Raw genomic sequence first — 25,957 nt, 5'->3', positions numbered from 1 at the left:
GGCAACATGAATTAGTACTGGGCCAACACCCTCAAAAGAGGTCAGTAGAACCAAGAGAAGGTCATGCTAACCATGTGGTCCACGCACTGAGTGTTGTAAAACCTGGTGTGACACCATAGGTCCAGGTCAGCCTAATAAACTTCTGCTGACTTCAATCAGTGCTGTTCTCTCTAGAGCCTTTTGAAGATGCCTCGACAATCCTGGGATGAGGAACAGTCTTTTATGGAACTGAAAACTGAGTCCTAATGACCCTGGAACACTGATGGGTAAATAGCACAAGAGATAGAACCAGAGCTGAAGACCGTCCAATCCAGAACAAAGAAAGTCAGAAATGGCCATTCCACAAGTGATAGCCTTTCTGACCAGGACTTACCTAGAGAAGGTAATCTCCTTCTTCAGCTTATGGTTGTTCTCATGGACCTCAGTGTTCTCCATCTCTAAGTTGTGCAGAATTGACATGACCGCCTCCTCCATTCTCTCCAGGTCTTCATAATATGGATTTGGCCTGAAGTGTGACCTGGCCCCAAATGATAGAATACAATGAACATCGGCATTTAGGATAATATGAACTCAGGGTGGGTCCTAAATTACCCCAGGCTGCTGCCTGGATCTTCCAGCACTCAGTCACCTGCCTAGCAAGTACAGAGACTCACCATAAACTCACTGCAATTACAATCTTGCAAAGCCACCAGCTGTCAAGGGCTTTGCAAATGCACACTGGGAACTCACTCTCCCTGACTTTATCCCTGAATTCTTCATTCAGACCACAAGTTCTGCTTTAAAATAAATGGAAGCAGATGAGTCCATTTTCAATCTCACTCCTCAGGAAGGGTCAGGTTCTGAATCTCCATTATATGGGAGGTGAGGTTTAGCACAGGGTGGTTAGGGAGGCACAGCTTTCTAGAACCCAAAACCTTAATAGGATAAGAAGGTGACCTTACAGACCCAGGAATGAAACAAGAGCATTTGGAGCGATTCATACCTGTTCTTCATGGATCTCTCTGTCAGAAACCTCAGGCGATCTCTCAGGTCATTTCTCTCCTCGGTAATGAGCTGCAGCTCTTTAATCAGCCTCTCCTTTTCCTTCTTGGCCTGATTCTCGCTTAGTTCAGTGCCAGGGGATGATGTTTCTCTCCCAGCGTCTGTAGGTAGAAGAACACAAGTGAACCTGCATGGGGAGAATGCATAGAGTGTTCATAGACCTCAGTGAGGCCTAAACAGGAGAATAAGCCAGGAACCCAGTGTCACTGCTAGGCGATTGATCTATGCTTAAGATGCCTCCTCAGTGGATCTCAGTTCTCCCACTACTCTATAGATACCAAGAGACATAAGCAGCCAGGTGTTCCCTATGCCGGACATCACGTGCTTACATGTACCACGGAGATGGCTTCTCCAGGATTATCATCAGCTGAACAGGGTACAGCTTGGTTTCAGGACCCTCACTCCTGTGGCTTCAGAACTCAGATGATAAATTCACCATCCAGAAAACTTGAGTGATTGGAGACACTCAGATGCCCTACCCTGATACTCTAAGCCAACAACTTTGGATTTAAAACGCATTTCCGGGGAGGATATGTTCAACAGACTTATCAGTGTCCCTATGTGAAATACCAAATGCCCCAGAAGTGCGAATAGGTTACAGGCTGAATCTTGGTCTACACGATCCAAATAGTTTTGGTATTTTAGAAACATGTTTGTAACACACACTCTAATATATAAAGCTAACGATGACCCTGCCAGTTAGAAGAAATCAGAGGTCTAAGAACATAAGGTTATTGCCTGGAGCACAATCTCTCCCTGTTACTACTGTCAGATACCCACTGTATTTAAAGAAGCAATGATAGTGAAATACATTGCTGCCCTGTCTAAACTCAGAAAAGGTGGACCCTCCATGACTACTGATGAGGTTATTATATCAATGTAACATAACAAATGAACTGAAAAGTAAAGACCAGAAGTCCACAGCATAATAGCATTGGCCTTACCATATCGTCCCAGTGGGGATGGGGAAACTAAAGTTATGAAATCCTGACTTTCAGGAATTGTGATATTCATGGAAATTCAATTCCTTTTCAGATGCTCCAGTTGTTGTGGCCCATTGCTAGAAAGGTCAGCGTAAGCCTGCAGCCACCCTGGCAGGAAGCTCAAAATACACTGCCCAGAACTTACTCCACATTCCCCAGAAGTGCTGTCTTTGTCCATCATTACTTTGAGACGAAAGGCCAGACTCCTTCACTCTAGTCTCTCCAGAATCGACGTTCCCCCTCCCAAAACGCTTGCGAAGACGGGAAAACATGTCTTAGCTTGTAACTGCCAGACTCAGACTGAGAGAAACTAGGGCACTGGTCGTCACTACAACACTGGTGACATCACAGAGGATTCCAGAACTCTCTAGGAGACAATAGAATGTCCAAGAAGGGACAGCTGATGTCATGGGGAGCAGACTTTGCCTCCCTGGTAATGTTCTCCCTGTACTGAGCATAAGCTGAGGTGCCCTTTCCAGGAGACTTTCCTGGGGCAGAGCCACTGAGCATCTCCTGCTTCCAAAGCCAAATTTTCCTCAAGGCTTGATTATAAAAACCTTAGTAATTCTTATGCATCTAAATGAATGTTTCCTTTCAAATCTTTCCCAAAAAATGTCTCATCCTAACTCAAATTGTCCTCATTCACCAATGTTAGCCATTAAACCTTCCTGAGATTTCACACCAGCCTGAATATGCAGTCAAAAGTTCTCCTGTCTCATTATGTACAGGTGCTTTATATCACATCAAGAAATAGTCTGCATGGTAGGTTACAACATGCGTGTGTATTAGGGGAACACTCATGAAGTCATGTGCTTAGCAATCGACAATTGCCAGAAAATTCCTTAGGAGAAAGAGTTGAAGTCTTTAAGGTGCTAGGAAAAGTGTGGAGACCAGTTGGCAGAGGAAAATGCAATATTGGAGACACCAGTGAAGGGAACCTCATGCTGCTTGTGGGGTTCTGCTCTCTGCACCAATGTCGCTAAAGGAGCACTGATCACAGGCCTGAGTAAGATGTACCATGAGCTTCTATCAGAAAAATAAAATAAACAAGAGATATAGAGGGTGCACAGAAATGTCTAAAATGAGGCTATAAACATCATTAAGTGGATAGAGCAAGGTCCCAGCACCTGTACACTGGGAAATGGCCACCACACCAAACACAAAAGTAGTAACACATTTATCATAGTAAAACACATTTATAATAGTAAAAAATGAATACTTTATAGAATGCACCCACTAACACTGATTGATCACATCCATAGTTCAAATTTTGGGGGCAAATTCATGGCCTTAACTACCTTTGTCTCAACTTATATAGCAAAAAATAAGAAAGAACGAGAAAAGACAAAGTCAAAACTAAAAGCTCAAGCTTCTCATATGAGGATTGCAGGAAGTGTTATATGGGAGTCAGTTCTGATTAGGCCATTTTAGATAGAACAGTGCATAGTGACCCTTAATGTGATGGGCCCTATATAAAGCTTTTTGCAATATTGGAATTTTAACAAACCTCATCCAGTATGTACGGAAGAGGCAAAGATGTGATCACCATGTCCTTACTCTGTATCAGGTTATTTTTCTGCATCCTTGATTGTCAGGCATAGAACAGCAACAATCTGAAATAGCTGGTAGACATGGAAAAACATGGCTAAAACTATAGTTGTGGGTTACACACCTCAACTGTGAAAGGCTAATGCTGTGTGCACAGTCCTTGGAGGCCACTCTTTTAAGCCTAATTATTTCAAACTGAAAGGAGGTTTATCTGAGCTCAAGGTGATCCTGGCCAGCCAGGTAGAGGGCAACATGTGATACTTGAGACCCTGTTTTAAACCAGCACAGAAATCCACACTTCATTCAAAGCATCATCTACGAATTCTCGATTATTTACCATTCTCTCCCTACCAGTCGTTCTGTTTGGAATGGTAGAAAACAACTGGAACTGATCTTTCTATTTTAAGGACCTTGATCTCTCTTTTTTTAGGTCCACATTAAGAGTGCATACAAATGGACATCAACATCTGAACATCTTAGTATTATCTACTCTGTATATATAGCATAATACTGTGCCTATGACAGTCTTAAGCTTCCTTGAGTGTAGTTGCCCCATCAAGAAGTGTGAAGTTCTGAGTTCAAACCCCAGTGATGCTTTAAAGGGACTAGAAGAAAGCCATCAGAGATACTCCACTTCTTTGTCCTTAGATTAAATCAAGTTGACACAATGTGAACCTGGTGGGCTATTTAACCAGCATCTTTCTCCCAACCCCACTTCCACGAGTTCAGTCCATGGCAGAATTCATCCCCCACCATCCTAGATATTTCTTTATATATTTCTACAAGAGCCAGGTTTCTTTTTTTTTAATAGAATTAGTTGTAGGCAATCAACTGCTGCCCTATGTGAGAAATGATTAGTATCTATTGCAACTTACCACAGTGTATTTGTGTATACAAGTACATTATTGGAAATCCAGCATTACTGAGGGATTGGAAACCAGTGCTGTGGCCTTGCCTTTCTGTGCCTCTTCCTGGCTCACAGGCAGCTGGGGGCAGACCTTGAGTTCCTCTTCAGGGACAGAGTGATGTTGAATGGGCACTGAGCAGGCAGAGAAACACAGCTGAGGCAGCTCCTTTCAGTTATTAAACACATCATCTCCTTCCGATCTTAAGGGCTATTGCTGAGGTCTTGCCCCCATACCTACCTTAATAGCAGTGAATTTGTTACACAGCAGCCAGCTCTTTCCTATTGCTCTGTAATACGCCTCCACATCATGGATGCCAAGAAAAACACTAACAAAGAACAAAAAACTCTGACGTTGAACTGTGTGGTGCTGGTCACATACCCTGTTATGTTCTGTATGTTATGAGGTTTGTTAATCTTAACAAGTTCCCCAAGTGTATTCTTCACATAGGACCCAATAGATTCAAGGAAAATAGGAACAATTATGTGTAAAATGGCCTGAGTCAGGGCCCACAGACCGAAGCATTTCCAACACTTGTGCACCAGCCCATGTGGATTTTGCAATGAGCGGGGCCTAGCAATGTCCAGTACACAGTTGTGAGCTGTTGCTCTGGTTGAACTGTATTGGTGTGTGCATTAATAAACTACACCTATTTAAATGAATTCAGTGTCCTGTGGTTTGAATCCAGACCCCTTGACACCAGGTCTTCCCTTCTGCAGCACTCGGGAAAAAGGCTAAGTTTAGGAAAGGTGACCTCTTGTCATAAGTTATGTGACAAGAGGGATGGTGAATGATCCCTTGTGATAAGAATCAAGGTTTCCTCTGTGGTATTTAGGTCTATACTGGCCCTGTGCAACAGCTTCAAGAACCCATTTCTGATTTTCCTTGGGATTCCCGTGATGATGCACTCAGACAGGATTGGAAACAACCAAAACGGTGGTCAGACTTGATTTATAAAATGTAGGTAACATTGCAAACTTATGTTGTAGGATATTTGATCATATTGTCATCCCCAATATTGTGTTATTTACTTAGAAAAATACCTTCTGGCTGTGTAGTTCAGTACTAGCACCAATATTTAACCCTAGAGCTATTTTTGTTTGTTTGTTTGTTTTTTGTTTTTGTTTTTGGATGAACAAGTACTTTCCTATTTTGTGGCCCAGCCCTATCTCTTACTTCTTTGCACAGTCATAGAGAGACCTCAAACATATACTCAGACAAAGCCAGGGGAGTGTATAAAAGGGCCTAAGGCAATACCACATAATGACATTGAAAGTGGGCTCTCTTCTTCATGCACGCCTCCAGCTCTCCTGACATCTACATGAATTATAACTCCTAATGCAGTGTAAATGATGTCTGCGCTATTGCTGAAGGAATCATGAGAATAACAACTGTAAACATTCCACCATGGATAGAATTTGTGGAAAGAGGCAACTGGCAGCCAATGAGAGGGCTCTACAGTTAAAGGGGCTTGCTGTCAAGTCTGATGAGCTTGACTCAATCCCCAGGACCCACGTGGTAAAAAGGAGAGAACCAAGGGACAAGCTGTCCTCTGGCTTCCACTCATGTGCTTACATGTATGTGAGTATATATGTATATGTCTGTATGTACGTGTGGATATGAATGTGTGTATGCGTGTATGTGTATACGTGTATATGTATATGTGTGTATATGTCTGTCTATATGTGTGTATAGGTGTATTTGTATGTGTGTATATGTATTGTATGTGTGTGTATGTGTGTATGTATATGTGTATGTGTGTATGCATGTATGTGTGTATGTGTGTATGTGTGTGTATGTATGTGTGTATGCATGTAGGTGTGTATATATCTGTGCATGAGCATGAATGTGTATAGTCATGTATATGCATGTGTTTTCAGGTACGTGTATTCGTGTTTATGTACGAATGTATGTGTGTATATGTATGTATGGACACACAAACACACACAATGTTAAAACATAAAAAGCTCCTTGGAGTATTCACCGTGCCTGGATAAGTGGTGACCATGTGGGGGAAACACATGTCCATGTAAGCACACCTGTTCACATGCGCTGAGCAATGCCCAGCCTGGTCTTGAGCTCACTACCTGCCCAACGATGAGTTTCTGCCCACCTGGTCTTCTCAGAGCCAGGTGACGATTGTTCCTGCCATTCCAGTTCTGTTCCAGTTTCTCATGCCACAAACCTTCTAGCTTGAATCGCACCTATTGACGCAGGAACCTAACAGCCTCCAACCCAGTGAAGTAAGTAAACTTCTTCCTGACATCCTCAGGCTTGGTGTCCCCCATGAGTCACAGGGAGGAAGGATGGCATGCACCAAGGAGAAGGGCCATGGGCAAGGAAGACAGGATCATAAGTCAGTCATCCCTGACACCAGCAAAGTGTGTGCTTCAGAGCTGGCTCTGCTCACTCTTGTCCCAGTGGCAGGACTTAAGAGTGGTGCATACCTGTCACCCAGCGCTCAGAGACGTCTGAGGCATGAGAACCAGGAGTTCATGGCCATCATAACTAATGGTGAGATCAAAGCCAGCCTGGGCTGCATGAGACTCAGTCTCAAAGCAGGCAAGGAGGAACTTGCTATATTTGAGCAAGGAAGCTGCCATCCTCCTGGGTTCTAAACATTCACTGCAATACAGAAAGATGCTAGGGCTAGTGTGGCAGAAAGTAGGAGACAGAGAAGCCAGGTTAACCCTCACTAATCTTCTCATGCTGTGTGAGCTATGAGTAGATGGTGCCCTATACACTGTGGACAGGATGGTCTCTCAGACAGTTCAGAAAGCCATGGAGGACTCCAGCAATTCTCCACTTGGGTGTCACTTGAGTCTTATATGTGTGTGTTTACAAGCCAAAACATAAAATCCATAGGTGACTGTGTGAATTCAACATGGCCCAGCCATGTGCTGGAATATTATTCAGCCTTACATAGGATTCAGATTCTGATCCTTGAACAGGAATGAGAATGGTAGCCATTCTCCTAAGTCAGACCTCCAGGCAGTGCAAAGACAAACTAACACTGTATGACACCACTGAGGGCTGCAGTGTCACCAGTTATATAAAGACAGAAAGCAGGAAGGTTTACAGAGCCCCAGGGGTGACATGGAGGGTAGAGGTTGGAGGGTAGGTGTGTAAGTGGGACTGAGCCTCAGAGGAATCAGACATGGCTGCAGAATATGCATGTGGTTGCCTCCCATACCTGTGGGTGCTGCCTCCTCAGAAAGGCAAATACAGCAAAAGAAAGGACCAGAGGGGACAGGCTCTGACCTCCTGTAGACACACACAAATGACGTGACAGAATGTGCACACTGCTGCCTTGCTAGAGGAGCAGTTGAGCTTCCAGAAGGGTTGAAAGAGGCTGGAAGGGCTGAGCATGGCACTGAGTTCAAGGACATAGCTTTAGGTCCTGGGGAACCTATGGTGCCCAGGCCCCATCCTGCTGATACTGAGGGACACAGCTGACATTCAGGGTGATGGCTGGGCTGGGCTGGGGAATAGGTGTCCACTCTCACCTGCTCCAGCTTGAAGATGTGCTGGGTGAAGTAGGACTGCAACTACTTGTTGGATTCATTGATGCAAATCTGCTGGAAGCTATTTTGTTCAAAGTCCTCAAATCTGAAAATGGCCAAGACACCAATGGGCAAGCACTGTGAGACAAGGTTTTGATATAGCCGGGGCCTCCTGGGAAGACTAGCCGTCCTGAGAGGAGTTGCAGAAGAGGGGATGTCTTTTGCTGACCTGTTTGGTACCCACTGTTTTTTTGCCAAGGGTCCCTTTATTACTTCTTGATGGAACCAGGCCTGCACATATCCAGGAAGCATTGGGGTGGAACCTGGGCTTGGTGCCCACATGCTGGCATCGCTGAGGGTGAAGTCTAGCCTATCACACTTCCAGACACCGAGTGCAGATGCCTGGGTTCCTATATAATGGCGGTTCTTACCGTTCCTAAAATTGTGACTCTTTATTTCAGTTCCTCATGTCGTTGTCGTCCCAACATAAACTTATTGGAGAGCTACTTCATGAGTGTAACTTTGTTACTGTGAGGAACTGTAGTGTAAATGTCTGGTGTGCAGGAGCTCTGATGTAGAACCCACAGATTGAGAGCAGCTGCTGTAGAGGATCAGAGTCCTCTGCCAGCCCTGGTGTTTGCAGAGATCCCGTGGGTTCCTAGTCTCCATGGCTTTCCCAAGGACAGGGTTTATTCTTGGCCGTCTCAGGGCCTGGGACCTCACAGAAACAGCCTCTCCCATGTCCTTCCTGTTGAGAGTGTGGTTGGTCCTCAGCACAGTCCAGTCAAACAAGGCGCGGTATAGACACTTGGCCAGGGGTCTCCTGCAGTTATGGCCTCTGGACAGAGGGGTTTCTTACCTGGGGTGGGGCAACCGTGCCAGGTACAGGCAGTGATGCTTAGAGTCAAGACCTAGTTTTGTCTTATTTTCATAGACAAAGTTGCCCAGGCTGGCGTCGAACTTGCCGTGTAGCCAAGGATAATTAAACAACTGATCCTACTGCCTCTACCCCCCATGGCCTGGCATTGCAGATGAGTGTCACCAGAGCTGGCTTGTCACAGCTGCTATACGGCTCTAAGTCAGGGGCCTCATGTGCAGGAGTTTTATGACTGTGCCATCCCAACCCCGCAACCAGGGTTTTCACCTTTCTCCTGCTGAAGTCTGCTTAATCCTACCCTGGCCCCAGGACACAGCAGCTGTGGGAGACTCAAAGTCTGGGGCTTCAGCACAGCATGGGTACACAGCATGGCATGCAGCCTACACGGCTGTGAAAAAGCCAAGGAAGTGCTTCTCAGCTCACCCCCTGTAGGAGTGTCTAGCCCATCCTTCTCTCCATGGACGCAGACATCTGCTTCCAACTGCCCGACATGTCCCTCTGGTTTTGACTTTCCTGGATGCCATGTCAATGCCACCACACAGAGTGCTGCCTCTACTGGGGACACTCACACAACCTCTCTGGGGGACATCTGAGCCAAGCAGGGATTGGGTGCACTGCAGAGAGGTCAAGTCATGTCGTGAAGTACCTTGTCCCACAAAGGCTCACTGTTCAGGGAGTTGACTGGAAAAGTAAGCTTATGCCCCTGGGCAGGGTCCCCATAGGGAGTGTCCTACACCCTGCCATCAGGTCTATTCCTGGTGCCATGCAAATTCAATTTGCAAGACCCAATGCTCTGGAAATGTCAAGAGCTAACGGAAATGTACCAGGAAGTGCACACCACAGCAAAGGGAGAGGATGGCACAGAGACCTATGCTATGGGTTAAAGGGCACGGAAAGGCCACCTTGAGCACAGGGGTCAGTCACCTCTTTCACAAACAAGGCAAAGGTCAATGCTCTCAGCTCTGGGAGCCTAAAGGGCTCTGTGGCTCCTAAGCCCTGCAGCTGCAGCCAGAAGCAGCACTGAACAGGATGTAAATGCTGAGTATGGTGATGTCAATAAAACTTTATTTACAAAACCAAATTGGTGGTAGTGGTGGTGGTGGTGGTGGTGGTGGTGGTGATGGTGGTGGTGGTGTCGGCGGACTGGTTCATTTCAAAGCATGCTGGAGTGGCATGGCCACTGAGCATCGGGAAACACAGAAAGGAATGCGACCGGACGCAGGGCTCCCAACACCCTAGACGTCGACCTATGGCACTGGAACAGGGTCCCTGAAGGTAAGTCTGGACAGTCAGATAAGGTAAGTACAATTTATTACAAGGAAATGGGACAAGATAAATCTTCTCTTCATCTCGCTATGCTTAAGCATCTTTAAGAGTGCAGGGAATTCATGTCTATCAGTCTGGTTTAGAAAAGTGTTTAGAGACAGCAAGAGTACACTCCATGGTTCCCTTACGAGGGTTCCAGGGATTCTGATATCTGGGTCAAAGTGAAAGTTAAGGAGAAAAAGGCTGTCAGGCAGGGCAAAAAGATTCCAATTTCTGGTCTCTTTGGGCTGTAATTTTTACTGTGTTCAAGGCCATGAATGCAGACAGGGTAATAACGAATACAGAACAAGAAGCTAGAGCTTCATTAAGACAAAACGAAAGTAAAAGTTTTGCCCTCTGCACCACTGCCTGAAGCAGGTTTTTCTAAGTCTTTTCCCGAGGATGGCATGTTGACCATTAGATTCACAAGATGATAATGACGAATTCACCTGCTTTTTCTTTTCCTATAATTAGGCCAGCATCGATTCAAGGTGTGGTCCAACCGACTTATTATAAAGGATGATACTGGTTGGTTGAAAAAGGTAGTAGCTTTCTATGAACCATATATTAAGTTTTTATGTATATTAAAATTAACATTGGAAAGAACAATGGTAGGAGAGGTAGCTGGAGGACAACTGCTGCAAATGCTTTCTTTTGAAAATGCTAATTAAGAGTACAGGAGAGCATTATTACCTATAAAGGAGGCTGGGGATATTAATGCTTATATGAAGGCATGCAAGGGTATCTTTTCTGAAAATGGAAAGATGCATATTTGGCACGTATTGATCCAGATAGAGTTATTAAATTATATGTTTAAATACTCTTGAATATCCTACAGGCACTTTCGCTCAGGATGAGTTGCCTTTAGAATGGGTTTATATTAAATAAAACTTTAACCAAACATTAACAATTAATGAGGAACAAATTTCTTTAATTATTCAGCAAGGCATACAAAGACCTGTTACTCTGTGGGGATATGATTGTGCTGCTATTGTTTTCCCATTAAGCAAAGATAAAGGGGAATATTTAATGCAGATGTCTGAGGTTTTTCAATTAGCCATGATTTCTTACACTGGAAATGTTGAATTTCATCCTCTCCATAGTAAATTGTGGGATTGCTTTAAAAAACAAAAAAAAATTTGATAAATACACTAATTTCTGTTGATCCATTACCATCAGCCCTTACTGTGTTTACAGATGGCTCTAAGACCAAGATGGCTTATTGGACCAAAGATTAATTTTGGGGACAAGAATCTTCTTTTGGGTCAGTACAACAAAATGAATTATTAGCGGTAATTAATGTATTCCAGGATTTTACTCATGATGTAAAAATATTATAGCTGAGTCCGCTTATGTTGTAGGAGTAGTACAGAATATTGCGACTGCTGTTGTTTCTACATCTAAGCCTATATTAAATGTTATTCTCACATATTAAAGGACTATTGTTATTATGAAACTCTAGAATATTCATTACATATACTAGATCACATTCAAAATTTCCAGAATCTTTAACACTTGGCAATCATATGGTAGATCAATTAGTGGCATTTGCTACCCCAGAAGAACACAGTCATAATCATGCCAATACAGGATATTTACATATTAAATATAAGATTCCCTATTCTCAAGCCAAACAAATTATTGCTAATTGCCTATGTGTCAGTCTTCACGTATAAAATGTATTCCATCTCAAATTAATCCCAGAAGGATGCAACTTAATACATCGTGTCAGATCGATATAACCCATATTTCTGAGTTTGGTCGCCTTTCACATATAGATGTAAGCATAGATAATTTTTCAAAATTTGTGTGGGCTACACCATTTCCAGGAGTACGCACTGCTCATGTTATACAGCATCTATTGGAAACTTTTGCTGTTATGGGACTGCCTTCTAAAATTAAAATTGATAATGGAAAACATATATTTCTTATCAATATAAACAATTTTGTCAACGATATCATATTGTACATATTACTGGTACAGAACACAATACACAAGGCCAAGCTTTTGTTGAAAGAATTCACCATACCCTGAAATGACAAATTATAAAATTAAAAAGGGGGAAAAGAGATGGCCTTATGCAACCTGAATGGAGTTTGCAGACCAGTCCCAGGGCTATATTGGCACAAGCATTATACGTTATTAATTTTCTTAATTTACCACAAGGTGAAGTTATATCAAGAGCCAATAGACACTTTGTTGAACTTCCCCCAAGAAGGCATGGAAAAGACAGTATGGATAAAAATTGCCCGGGATGCTGAATGGCAGGAAAGGACATCATTGTATATAGGGGAGAGGGTTTTGTCTCATTACAGGATGGGAGACTATTCTGGTTACCCGGGAGATGGATCCAAGCACAGAATAATAAGAACTGCTCCCTACCCTCAAAGGAATCCAGTTAAACCAGCTACATTTTCTCCTGATGGATGTTCTCAGGAGATGAGGAGGTGTCCTCCATTACTGAGGCCCTGGCTTCTCTTAGTGTCCACAAACAACAATGGATAAGGATCCGTGTAGTGACAACCCTATTACCTATGTGGGGTCAGGTGAAGCGATTAAGCACTGAAAGGAATAATTTTGTCTCCTTCAGGAAAGTCCTTTACGGCTGAGCACTTATTCTTAGCAATGTGTGTTTTACTCATGGTTTCTTCTGCTGCGGCCAATGCCAGTTATCGGGCTTATATTGCTTATCATGATGAAATCCTACTACTTTTCTGTTAGTAAATATATGGATAATGACACAGAACATGATTGGAAGTTAATTCAAGCCTATTTAGAGGGTAATGAAAGTGCTTCAAAAGTAATTAATGCCTTGAAATATGATGTTCGAATGTCTTTTGGTAAACAGCTAGAAGATATGGAATAGCGAAATTATTGGCTGATCAATTGACAGGATTAGATCCCAAGGCTTGGCTTCAAAGGATTTTCCATAGCATGGGAGGAGCTAGTTTTGCCATAATCTTATGTACATTATGTATTATGTTGCTTTATTTTTACATGACTAAACCCCTACAAGGACCTTTAGCTATGTTATGTAAAGTGTTACTTTAAAACAATAGAAAAAAGAAGGAATTGTTAAGACATAGAGATGCAGCTCCCAGGCAGGGTCAAGAAAGGCCTGGTGCCAGATTCAAGTAGGGGCTGGAATGCCGCCCTGGAGAAGAAAATGTTTTTCTCACTTGGCCTTAAATTATGTTCTGCTGTGTCCCGTTTTGTGGAAGTGGTTCTAACGCTCTCTTGGTAATGGTGAGTATATTTTGATTATAATAAGAGAGGTTATTTGTTATATGAATATTTTTAGAAGAAGCTTTCGTTTATTCGTCTTTCTTTGTTTAATCTTCCCTCATTGTTCCTGGTATCCTGGGAATAATGATCTTATGTTATCTTGACACAATGAAAATTGTAGTAATGCATATTCTTAGCTTAATAAGGATTAATAAAGCTTACAACTGCGTGCAGTTTCTTATGCCTTTGCTCTGCACCCCCTATGTCCTGGGGGTATGCGACCATACCCAGGGCCCCAACTCACTACACATTGACAATGGGTCACCCCACAAAACACAGAAGCATCTACCTTAGTCAAAAATGGACATTTTATTGAATGCACACACTAACACTGATTGATCACATCCATAGCTAAGATACTAGGGGCAGATCCGTGGCCCAAAATACATTCTTCTAAACCTATGAAGCGAAAGAAAGAAAGAAAGAAAGAAAGAAAGAAAGAAAGAAAGAAAGAAAGAAAGAAAGAAAGAAAGAAAGGAAGGAAGGAAGGAAGAAGAAAAAACACAAAAAACTTAAGCTTCTCATAGGAACTTCGCAGGAAGTGTTGTCTGGCGGTCAGTTCTGATTAGGCCATTTTAGATGAAACAGTGCATAGTTACCCTTAATGTGATGGGCCCTATATAAAGCTTTTTGCAATATTGGAATTTTAACAAACCTCATCCAGAACATACAGCAGAGGCAAGGATGTGATCACCATGTCCTTGCTCTCTATCAGGTTATTTTTATGTGTCCTTGATTGTCAGGCATAGAACAGCAACAATCTGAAATAGCTGGTAGACATGGAACAAAGTGGCTAAAACTATAGTTGTGGGTTACACACCTCAACTGTCAAAGGCTAATGCTGTCCTCAGAGACCTCGGAGGCCCCTCTTGTAAGACTATCTATTGGAAAGTGGAAGCAGGTTTATCTGAGTTCAAAGTGAACCGGGCCAGCCAGGGAGAGGGCAACATGGGATACTTGAGACCCTGTCTAAAACCAGCACAAAAACCAACCCTTCATTCAAAGCATCATCTATTTATTCTTTATTATTTACCACCCTCTCCCTACCAGCCTTTCAGTCTGGAATGGTAGAAAAGGACTGGGAATGTTCCTTCTATTCTAAGGACCTTGATCTCTCTTTCCTTAGGTCCACATTAAGAACACATGCAAATGGATATCACCATCTGAACAACTTAGTATCATCTACTCAGTATATCTAGCCTAATACTGTGCTGTGACAATCTCAAGCTTCCTTGAGTTTCGCTGAACTAGCAAGAAGTATGAAGTACTGAGGCCACACCCCAGTGATCCTTTCAAGGGGTTAGAAGAAAACCATGAGAGATGCTCCACTTCTTTGTCCTTAGATTAAATCACATTGACACAATGTGGGTGGACTATTTAACCAGACATGTTTCTCCCAACCCCACCTTTCTGAGTTCAGACCATGGCAGAATTCATGCCCCACCACCCTAGATATTGAGTTTTGTGATATGTAATTATTATTTAAACGTATGTATTAAATTTTGTCATTTTGTTAATTTTTGTGGTTTTCCCAGTCTTCTTTGATTAACTTTCCTAGTTTTATTAATTTATCCCCTGTGTTCTCTGGTATTTTGTCCTTCCCTTCAAACTAAAGTATTCCTTTTAGGATCCTCTACAGAGCTGTCTTACTGGTTACTCATATTTTGTTAAATTTATTTTTAGTATGCATTCGTCAGCACAGTAGCTGGGCAGCTGCCTGCCCTCCATGGTATCAGATCTACTTTCCAAACAATAACGCTCAACTCTTACAGGCTGTGTAGCATCTTGACTGTTTTTGTTCCACTTGGACAGCCCTCAGGACCAGGCTCTCCTCTCCCTTAACCATGGCTGCTGTCCTCTTCCTCTCTTCTCTCCATCACACATGTTCTTCCTTTATTCTCTGGCAGCTTCTTCTTCCTTCTTCCCTCCTCATGATCCTCTCTAGCAAAGCCCTCAAAGCTCCCCTCCCCCATCTCTCTGCTGTGCAGCTGTTGGCTGTTGGCTTCTTTATAATCACAGTTAACTGGGAACAGGGTCAGTTATTTGGGGTTAACCAGTCCTGAGTTCCACAAATTAGCATTAAAATACAAGCAGAATTAGGCCAATCCACTACAGGGATTTTTGTTTGTTTGTTTGGTTGGTTTGGTTTAATTTTCATTTACCTTTTTACTTGTTATTTTATTTTTGGCTATTTTTTATTAATCGGTTATTTTATTTATTTACATTTCAACTGTTGTCCTGCTTTCCAGACTCCCCTCATCAAACCTTACATCCCGTTTCTGCTCAGCTTTGCCTATGTGACAGTGCTCCTGCACCCACACATATCCATCCCCACCTCACACCTCTAGGATCTGCCTTTGGTGGGGCTACAGGCCTCACCTTGAACCATAGAGCATCCTTGCATACAGTTTGGCTGGCAGTTTGGCCCCTGGGAGCTTGGGGATTAGGGAAAGAAGATCTGTTCAGATATTAAAGCCAATGTTTGCTGCATTCTCTTCTTTTTCTGGTTATAGGTGAAATTATGTTTGTGTGCTTCTCTTTTTTTAAATTATTGAGAGAAGATTAATTTCTTGGTTTTTCTTGGGTATAGTTTAGTTCATTGTCTTGGAGTTTTCGTCCTGTTAGCCTCTGTTGTGCTTTCTTACAGAAAAGAATTGTTTAAATTTGGTTTTGTCATGAAATATCCTGGTTCCTCCTTTTATGGTGATTGAGGATTATGCTGGATATAGGAGCCTGTGTCTGCAGTACATCTGCCCAAGATTTTCTGACTTTTAGAATCTCTGTTGAGAAGTCTGGTGTAATTCAGATACATCTGAATTTATTTGTTACTAGATATTTATACCTTACCCCTTTTAATGTTCTTTCTTGATCTGTGCATTTAGCGTTTTAATTATTATGTGAATGGAGGAATTTTTCTGGTACAATTAGTTTGATGTTCTGTAGGCTTGTTGTACCTTTATTGCCTTTTCTTTCTTTACCTTATGGAAGTTTGCTGCTATGATTTGTTGAAGGTGTTTACTGGATCTATGAACTAGAAATCTTAATTCTCTTCTCTATCTATTATCCTTAGGTTTCAACATTTAATTGTGTCCTGAAATTCATGGATGTTTTGGATTCAGTAAACCATACATGTTTATCTGAGATGGGTGTTTTGTGCTTTGTGGGATGACCTCCTTGACCCCAGGCTGCATGAAGAATCTCAGCTGACAATGGGGACATAAATCATGAGTTTGTGTAACAAGACCCAGGCCTCTTCCAGGTTCTTAGATATTAACTGAGAACCTCAAATACAGTAGTAATGTGATAGTGTGGTGTGAATCTAGTTACTCTTCTCTATTTTGATATAGATGACTCTTTTTGTGTCATGGTCAGCTTATAATGACTAGAAGACCTAAGCTTGAGAATAACCAAAGACTACATTGCTTCTCTAGCAGCTGAGCTTTTAAAAGCCCTGGTGTGACAGCAACTTTTGGTGGACATTCTGGATTATTCCTTCTGTACTTTAACTCTCTGTGTCACTTCCACCATGAGTAAGTTAGTTCAATTCCATAAATTGAAAATCCATCACCTGGAAGAAATACTCTTTTTTTTAAAGATTTATTTATTTATTTATCATATACAAGTACACCGTGACTGTCTTCAGACACACCAGAAGAGGGCATCAGATCTCATTACAGATGGTTGTGAGCCACCATGTGGTTGCTGGGATTTGAACTTAGGACCTCTGGAAGAGCTGTCAGTGCTCTTAACCACTAAGCCATCTCTTTAGCCCAAGAAATACTTTCTGAATATGATCTGAGATTGGCCATGGAAAAAGGGTAGCTTGAACTGTCCCACCTAGGTTCTGGGCCTGCACAGGCCTGCTCTCCAAAAGAAACCTGTGTTCACAGCTGTTGGCTGGCTAAGAAAGATTTCACGAGACGTGATACACAGCCCTCGGACTTCTGCTCCAGTCATCTGCACAATTTTTCCCGGACGATATCCTCATACCTCCAGCAGGCGGGTGATGAAGCTGTCCACTCTCAGCTCCCCTTCAGCCATCTTGTGGGCACCAGACTCTCCTCCCTGCAGCAGGAACAAAGGCTTCTCCATGGTGGCTGCAGCAGCAGTGGTGGTTTGGCATTCTCACCTAGGAGGCCCTATGCCTTTCTACCCCAGTTCCAACTCACCTCAGGCCCGGGCCTTCCCCCCATCCACTTCCCACGGAGCAGGGAGAGCAGCACCCACTAGAAATAAAAGGGAAGCCCTTGGTCCTGCCAAGAGTGAACCCCCAGTGAAGGGGCTTGTTGGGGGGGGAGGGTGGTAATGGTGGGAGGATGAGGAGGGGACACCAATAGAGAAGGGGAGGGGGAGGGGTTAGGGGGATGTTTGCCTGGAAACCCAGAAAGGTAATAACAATTGAAATGTAAATAAGATATACCCAATTTAATAAAGATGGAGAAAAAAATAGAAAGAAAAGGCACACATTTAAAACAGAAGAATATGGACCCTAATTTTAAACCACAGCTCTGTCAATTAACTATACCTTAAGGAAGCTCAGAAAAGCAGGCCAAACAATTAATATTTTCTCGGTTTAAGTAAATAATAATGTCCGTTTCTTGCTATTGTGGAGGGAATTAAATAGATAATATGTAATCATGGAAGTTTTGAAGTACCATCCATTTTTCTTTTCATTAAATCAATCTTACTCATTTCATTGATGAAATATGTATGTTTTCCATTTCACAGTTATATGTATAATAAAACCAGTATAAAAACCTTCAGAATATTCAGTTATTATAGATATTTGTCATTTCTTACAGAGGGCAACTATGATTGACTACACCCAATTCTATAAAAAACAAAACTCAGGAAACCTGGCCCTTGGCAGCAATGAATCAAGAAATATCTCGGATGGTGGGGCATGAATTCTGCCAAGCAATGACCTCAGATAGGTGGGGTTGTGAGGAAGATGTGTGGTGGAATAGCACACTAGATTCACGTTGTATCATCTTGATTTAATCGAAGGACAAAGAAGTGCAGTATCTCTGATGGCTTTCTTCTAACCCCTTGAAAGGTTCACTGGGGATTGACCATAGAACTTCATTCTTCTTGCTGGGGCAGCAACACTCAGGGAAGCTTGAGATTGCCATAGGCACAGTATTAGGCTAGAAATGCTGAGTAGGTAATATTAAGTTATTCAGATGGTGATACCCATTTCATTTGTTCTTAACGTGGACCTAAGGAAAGACAGATCGAGGTCCTTAGAATACAAAGATCATTTCCAGTTCTTTTCTACCTTTCCTGAATGAAAGACTGGTTGGCAGAGAATGGTAAAAATTCAAGAATTGGTAGATGATGCTTTGAATGAAGGGTGTGTTTCAGTGCTGGTTTTAGACAGGATCTCAATTACCCCATCTTGTTCTCTACGTTGCTCGTCAGGTTCACTTTGAGCTCAAATAAAGCTGCTTCTACTTTCCAACAGGTAGTCTTACAAAGGGGCCTCCAAGGACTGTGAGGACAGCATTAGCCAATGAGAATTGAGGTGTGTAACCCACAACTATAGCTTTATCTGAAAGACCCTCAGACAGAGGAGACTCTCGCTCCAGTCCTGAGGACAATCACCACCCCATGAACACACAGGACTCAGTCTTGATGTAAAAACAAGAGGTTTACTTTGGGATACCAATGCACTGGGGCTCGACACGGTCCTCACGCAGGAGGGATGTGAGGAACCTCAAACAACAGAAATATACAGCTTAAAATGTCAGTTAAGATTACACAGTTTCCTTAGCTCAGCTATTTCGTGCCAAGGATAACTAGGCAGATGTTTCTCGTCCTGGAATTCCTGGGATAAGGCCGTAACCACATCAATGCAGCTATTTCAGTATGAAGGACGTCTGACTTGATATATGTTTTCTTATCCTGGGGTTCCCAGGACAAGGACCAAGGATATCTGTCTTGGCAGGTGTTTCTCTTCTGGAGTTCCCAGGACAAGGCTATAGCTATGTCAGCCTATAGCACAGCTGCATTCAGTACCAAGGATATCTCACTTCTATAGTGGTCAGTCAGCTTCCCAGAGATGTTTCCTGTCTTCTAATTGCCCTGCAGTAAATATGTTCTGTACCCTCTGTTCTTATGGTCCGGCAGCTTCCTAGAGAGTGGGTGGGAATGTGCTTTCTGTACTTTCTGGTCTATTGTCTAATGTGTAGGTGCTAAGCGAGGGCCAGCTTAAAAGATTCTCATTCGTAAGAAATGGCTGTACTGATATCAAACGGGGATCTTTCATATCCACTTTCTTCCAAGTCTACCAGTCATCTCAGATTGTTGCTGTAATATGCCTGACAATCAAGGACATAGAAAAATAACTTGATACACAGCAAGGACATTGTGATCATATCCTGTGTTGTTATGTATGTTCTAGATGAGGTTGGTTAAAATGACAATATTGCACAAAGCTTTATATAGGACCCATCAAATTAAGGTTCACTATGCACTGTCATAGCTAAAATGGCCTGGTCAGAAGTGACCACTGGATCATTCTTCTGTAACTTCACATGAAAGGCTTGTGCTTTTTGTGTTTTTTTATTTTTCTGTTTTTTCTTATTTATTTATTTATTTATTTATTTATTTATTTATTGTTTTATATGTTGTCAGGAAGATAGTTCAAGTCATGGATCTGCCCCCAAAATCTGAGCTTTGCTACCAATACTGTAAACAGTATTAGTGTATGCATTCAATAAAATAACTTGTTTTTTTTTTAGTAGGATAGATGCGTTTGTGTTTTGTGGGGTGATCCATGAAACAGGAGTGAAGATGCTTGTTTCTTACTCTGTCCACTGAGTTATGTCTCTAGGCTTGTCCAACTCCTTTGGCTGTACCCCCCCCCCACACACACACATTGCTGACTATTTTATTTTTCAGATGAAATCAGACGTTATAGCTTAGAGAGGCCTGTAAGCAATACTGCTTTTGTAACTTAGGTGCAGAGAGGAGAGCCCCACACTCAGCCTGAGGGTGCATTCACTGGTGGATCCAATATTTCAGTTTCCTCTGCTAACAGATCACCACATTGTTGCCAGGACCATAATGAATGCAATTCTTTCTCCTAAGGAATCCGGTGGCAACTGTTAAATGTTAAGCACAAAGCTTCAGGTTGTACCTATAATACACACCCACATCGCAACCTACCCTACAGGCTATTTCTGGGTGTGATTTCATGCACCTGCACATGATGAGACAGGAGACCTCTTTGGCTACTTATAGTAACTGGTGTGATTTCTCAGTAATCTTTAATGGGTAATATTGCTGACTGAGGAGAATTTGAGGTAGGATGAAACATTTCTGTGCAGGGATTGGGGAGGAAGCACTCATTTAGATATATAGCAATGACTTAGGTTTTTCCAATCAAGCCTAGAGCCAAATTTGGCTTTGGAAGCATGTGGTGCTCAGTGGCTATGCCACAGGGAAGTCCCCTGAAAAGGGCACATAAGCTTTTGCTCAGTACAGGGAGAACATTAGCAGGGAGGCAAAGTCTGTTCTCCGTGACATCAGCCGTCCCTTCGTGGACATTCTATTGTCTCCTAGAGAGACCTTGGAATCCCTGTGATGTCACCAGTATCGTTGTGACAACCAATTCCCTACTTTTTCTTTTAGTGTCCAAAGGATATATCCACAGACATGTTTGCCCGTCTTTGTAGGCGCTTTGGGAGAGTTGATGTTGATAGAGAAGAGTCTAGAGTGAAGCAAACGAAACCTAAAGGTAATGATGGACACAGGACATGGGGAATGTGGAGTAAGTTCTGGGCAGTGTATGTTGAGCTTCCTCTCAGGGGTGAGTGTGGGGGCCTTCAGCTGGCCTTTATAGCAATGGGCCACAACCACTGGAACATCTCCACAGATATTGAATTCCATGATTATCACAATTCCTGAAAGTCAAGGTTTTCACATTATTAGTTTCTCCATAACCACATGGAGGATATGGCAATGCCTATGCTATTATTGGGTGAACTTCTAGTCTTTACTTTTACAGTGCATTCGGTATGTTAAATTGATATAATAACACCATAAGTAGTCATGGAGGGTATAACTTTTCGGAATTAAACAGGGCATCAGTGTACTTCACTTTCATTGCTTCTTTAAATTCAGTGACTATCTGACAGTAGTAAGAGGGAGAGAATTGTGCTCCTGGCCATGACCTTATATTCTTAGAACTCCTGTGACTACCTCTGGCTGACGGGGCCAATCTTACCTTCATATATTAGAGGTTCTGTGTGGCAGATATTTTTCTACAGTAGCCAAACTATATGGAGCAGGTAGAGAAAGAGCCTGTAACCTATTGGCACTTCTGGGGCATTTGTCATTTCAGTAGGGGGAATTAATAAATCTGTTGACCATGTCCTCCCCCTACATGACTTTTTAATGCAAAGTTATTGGACTAGAGTAACAGTGTAGGATATCTGAGTATCCGTGATCAATCAATTCATTGTGGATGCTGAATTGATGATCTGACTTCTGAAACCAGAGGGGTGAGGGTCCTGAAACCAGGTTGTAGCCTGCGTACCTGATAATAATCCTGGAGAAGGCATCTCTCTGGTACTTGTAAGCCTGTGTGGGCGGGCATAGGGAACACCTGGCTGCTTACATCTCTTGGTCTCTATATAGTAGTGGGGGAACTGTGATCCACTTAGGATGCCTCTTACACATAGATCAAACTCCTTGCAGTGACACTGGCTTCCAAGCATGTTCTCCTGTTTGGACCTCACTGTGGTCTGTGTATGCTCTATGCATTCACCCCATGCGGGTTCACTTGTGTTCTTCTACCTACAGCGGCCTGCAGACAGACGTCATCCCCTGAAAATGTCCTAAACAAGGTGCAGGCCAACGAGGAAGAGGAGAGGCTGAATAGAGAACTGGAGCTAACTACCAAGGAGAGAAATGAGCTGACAGATCGCCTCCTTTATGTGACAGGTGGATCCATGAGCAAGAGGTATGCATTGCTCCAAACAAACGACCTTGTTCTAAACCTCATCTCCCATAGATAGGAGATTCAGAACCTGACCCTTACTGAGGAGTGAGATTGAAAATGGACTCTCTGATTCTGCCTGTTGAAAATCTGAACTTGCAATCTGAGTGAAGATTTCAGGGATAAAGTCACTGGAGCATGAGTTCCCAGTGTACAATTGGAAAGCCCTTGACAGGTGGTAGTTTTGCAAGGTTCTGGGTGCTGTGAGTTTGTGGAGAGTGTTTGTGCTTGCTAGGAAGGTGACTGAACGCTATCATCTCCTGGCAGCAGCCTTAGGTGACAGGTCCCACAGTGTTCATATCAATGCTTAAGTAGAAGGCCTGAGGCTCCGGCCTGCTCCTTCTTGTCTCTGTGCCTTACACTCTGAGACAGTAATGGTGCATGCATTTCTACTGATTCTCATTGTGCTCTTTCCATATTTGTCTCTCTCATTCTCTGAGTCTGTTTACTTTTCTTTTCTTTTTCTTTTTCTTTTTTTTTTGGTTCTTTTTTTCAGAGCTGGAGACCTTACTTTTCTTTTCTTGTGGGTGTGCCCCAGCTTGTGTGTCTGTGTGTGCACAGCTCTGCATGCATGTGCACAACCTTTATATGTTTCTCTATCCCTCCACCTTTGGAATTTAGGGGTCTGTTTTTTGACCTCAGGATTTACCTTTATAATAGTTTCATGGAGGTGTAAGTGCTTTATTTTGGAAGCCCCACTTTCAACAGCACAGTTCTTTGCCTGTGTAGTCACATTTGTCTATACATTTGTATGCCTTGGGCAGATTATAAGTTTGTGGCAATATCTGGTCTCATCTCCAGAATTATGTGTACTGTCTGCCTCTAGAATATTAGTTATTCGGCTTGTAGCATTCCACTTGTCAAAACAGGAAAAATGAAATCAGAGGTTTCTGGATGTGTGTGTGTGTGTGTGTGTGTGTGTGTGTGTGTGTGTGTGTGGTTGGGTAAGCTCTGTGGCCTAGGCTCTTGACAGCATAACAGGTTTGAATGCAGATCCAGCCCTCCTGATTGAAAAAAGTGAGCCAGGGAACCCTTTATCTGGGTGCTTAGCTTCTGTTGTCCTGGGCACACAATTCCAAGTTTCTGAAGCTGAAGAAGATCCAAATATGTAGAATTCAGAAAGTGTCCTTCCAGGGCTGGGGTAATACAAGACATAGCCTGAGTTCATATAATCCTAAACCTTGATGTTCATTGGGTTCTATCTTCCTGGGGCCAGCCCCTACTTCAGGCCAAATCCATTTTATGAAAACTTGAAGATAAAGGAGAAAGAGGTCATGTCATTACTGCACAACTTAGACACAAAGAACATTGAACATCGTGAGAAATTTCAGGAGCTCAAGAAGGAGATTAACTTCTATCGGTAAGTACTGGTCAAAAGGGCCCATCACTTGTGGAATATCCATTGCTGCCTCTCTTTGTTCTGGACTGGAGAGCCTGCAGCTCTGGGTCCATGTCTTCTGCTGTTTAAATATCACTGTGCCGTGGGTCTTTTGGACTCAGTTTCAGTTCCATAAGAGACTGTGACTTCTCACCACAGTGTCTATGCATCTTTAGAAGGCTCTGGATAGAACTATACTGATTCAGGCATCAGAGTGTTATTAGGCCGACCTGGGCCTCTGGGGTCATACCAGGTTTAACAAAGCTCAATGTGGGGACCACATGGTTAGCATGACCTCCCTTGGTTCTACTGTCCTCTTGTGGTTGTTTACTGCCTACTAATTGATGTTGCCCAGATGCATTGGGCTTTCATGGATAGTTGTAGATTCCTTGTTCTTTTGGAGAGACATGGACTGTTAGGTGCTTGGGTCACAGAAACAATTTATTCTTCCCTGGATTGGCCGTTTGCTGTTTGTGGAGCAGCCTTACATGTATGGAGATGTATTCTATGAAGTCTTTATGGGTATCTGGGTCCTGGTGGAGTTTGTGGGATTTGGCAGTTGGAATGGGAGGAAGAGGCTTCAGGATCTTACTATGCAGAGTGTGTTTCCAGCAACCTGCACAGCCGGCTCCTGATGGACCAGGCATGTATGAAGAAGAAGTTGGTCACATTGAAGCAGGAGAGCAAGGAGTTAGAGCGATATTTGTTTGAGTTGAACCCGAATGCTGAAGACGAACAGGAGAAGACCAGCAACCTCCAGACCCAGCAAAATGTGGTAGGAACAAGCAGCTGAGTCAGATTAACAATGTCTGATACCATTTGCCTATTGGATACATCTTTGCTTCCCCTATCATCTTTCTAATCTCCCCACACCCAATCAGTCACCCACCCCATGTGATAGAGTTATTCATTGCTCTGTCTATGCACAAGTATTCTGGGATGTTAACCACTTTTCAGAAACTGAATTATGGGCAAGTACACTTCTCTGCCCTTTTTGAAACTGCAGTCCAGAAATGGTGACAGAGGAATAACATATCACATGACTGCATCTCCCTGTCATAGATTGGATGCTATGAAGAGTTTTGAACGAGTTCTTGGTCGTGTGACAAAGGTCATACAGGGGTCATGTGATGGTTGGAAGCACCTTGTAGGGATAAGAACCAAGTGCAAATGGCAAATGAGTCCTGGTCTTTGGCTTTGATCTCAGTATCATGTGGCCTTCTACTTTCTTCCTGCAACCCAGTTAGGTCTCTTCTCCTTTCCCCGTTCTTGGTTTTCACTGGTAGAAGTTTGAGGAGCAGCTTGTTCTCCCACAGTACTGTGAGGGTTGTTGGTGACTTTCCCCAGGCTGCAGAGATATCAGCAATGATTTCAGTGAAAAGATCAGTGCTGTCAGTCCAATGCAGCTGAAGGGACAGAAGGCAGCAACTTGACACCTGGTATGCGTGTCCCCACTAAATCAGTGTCTTAATAGCTGCCTTCTCCTCCCAGGTCTCAGGAACTGCAGGAGACATGGAATAGGACAGATCCCAAGAAGACAGCCCCCTGAAGAGTGAGTTTCTCTGTCAGGAGTTCCCTGCTGACGACAATCCTCAACAGTCAAAGACTTTTTTGGGGAGAATATTCTTCTTCTCAGTTAATTTCCTCATTGTATAGAGACCCTAAATTTATGTATCCGTATGCCAGCCTGTCTCATTGAGGTCTTTCTCCTCTCTCATACCGACAACACCATTTGAGAGACATCTGAGGGGACTGCCTTGACATCTCCCTAGAGGAGAAACAGCACTACAACTGTGTTTCTAAATGTTCATTAAGAAAATGCTGTTAAGAAATATTTTTGGTTATGATTTTCATTGAAGTTTTCTTTTTGTTATTTCATACTTATATATTCTTGTTACTGTTTTTCATTTTTTATACCATTTTAGTTGTTCATTTTATGCCTGTTTTTTGTAAATTGTATTCCTTATGAATAAAAATTGATTTGTAACTCTTGACTCTTAAGACCATCTTATTCAAGGGTCCTTTCCCCTCCTGTAGACTTAGAATTGACAGCTGGATATGGATCTTTGCATGGTCCAGGCAGCATGAGTAAATAGGGAATTTAAAGCCACCAAGCTGTACACAGGG

General features: G+C 42.8%; 3 protein-coding genes across 13 annotated transcripts in view; 1 reads left to right on the top strand and 2 right to left on the bottom strand.

The window, feature by feature from the left end:
• LOC147998961 (disks large homolog 5-like) overlaps positions 1-25,957 on the bottom strand; it is a 133,020-nt gene that overhangs the window by 86,055 nt on the left and 21,008 nt on the right. The window lies entirely within an intron of this gene.
• LOC134483588 (uncharacterized) overlaps positions 1-25,957 on the bottom strand; it is a 37,778-nt gene that overhangs the window by 1,633 nt on the left and 10,188 nt on the right. The window contains exons 1-3 of one of the 2 annotated variants that reach the window (XM_087595719.1): positions 2,170-2,365; positions 983-1,142; positions 374-517 (exon numbers count right to left, since the gene is read on the bottom strand). In XM_087595719.1, coding sequence (XP_087451845.1) covers positions 374-517; positions 983-1,142; positions 2,170-2,296 — 431 coding nt within the window. In that variant the 5' untranslated portion in view covers positions 2,297-2,365. Of the gene's footprint in view, positions 1-373; positions 518-982; positions 1,143-2,169; positions 2,366-25,957 lie in introns of those variants that run through there. The other variant, XM_087595720.1, reaches the window with a different exon arrangement.
• LOC147998962 (disks large homolog 5-like) lies at positions 9,936-25,823 on the top strand. Of its 10 annotated transcripts, XM_087595837.1 has the most exons (10): positions 9,936-10,132; positions 10,637-10,704; positions 11,360-11,426; positions 18,251-18,382; positions 18,913-18,972; positions 21,084-21,189; positions 22,257-22,416; positions 23,669-23,812; positions 24,443-24,605; positions 25,322-25,822. In XM_087595837.1, exons 5-10 carry the CDS (start codon positions 18,961-18,963, stop codon positions 25,349-25,351), a joined length of 615 nt encoding a protein of 204 aa, XP_087451963.1. In that variant the 5' UTR covers positions 9,936-10,132; positions 10,637-10,704; positions 11,360-11,426; positions 18,251-18,382; positions 18,913-18,960; the 3' UTR covers positions 25,352-25,822. The 10 variants fall into 10 exon arrangements, with proteins under 10 accessions (XP_087451963.1, XP_087451966.1, XP_087451970.1 ...); XM_087595838.1 differs by lacking the exon at positions 10,637-10,704 and having other exon boundaries at positions 10,040-10,132; XM_087595841.1 differs by lacking the exons at positions 18,251-18,382; positions 18,913-18,972 and having other exon boundaries at positions 9,963-10,132.

The sequence above is a fragment of the Rattus norvegicus genome, chromosome 19, assembly GCF_021556685.1.
Source record: "Rattus norvegicus strain SHRSP/BbbUtx chromosome 19, alternate assembly SHRSP_T2T, whole genome shotgun sequence".
NCBI lineage: Eukaryota > Metazoa > Chordata > Mammalia > Rodentia > Muridae > Rattus > Rattus norvegicus.
Note: the sequence above shows the minus strand (reverse complement) of the source record. Positions and strands in the feature narration are given on the sequence as shown.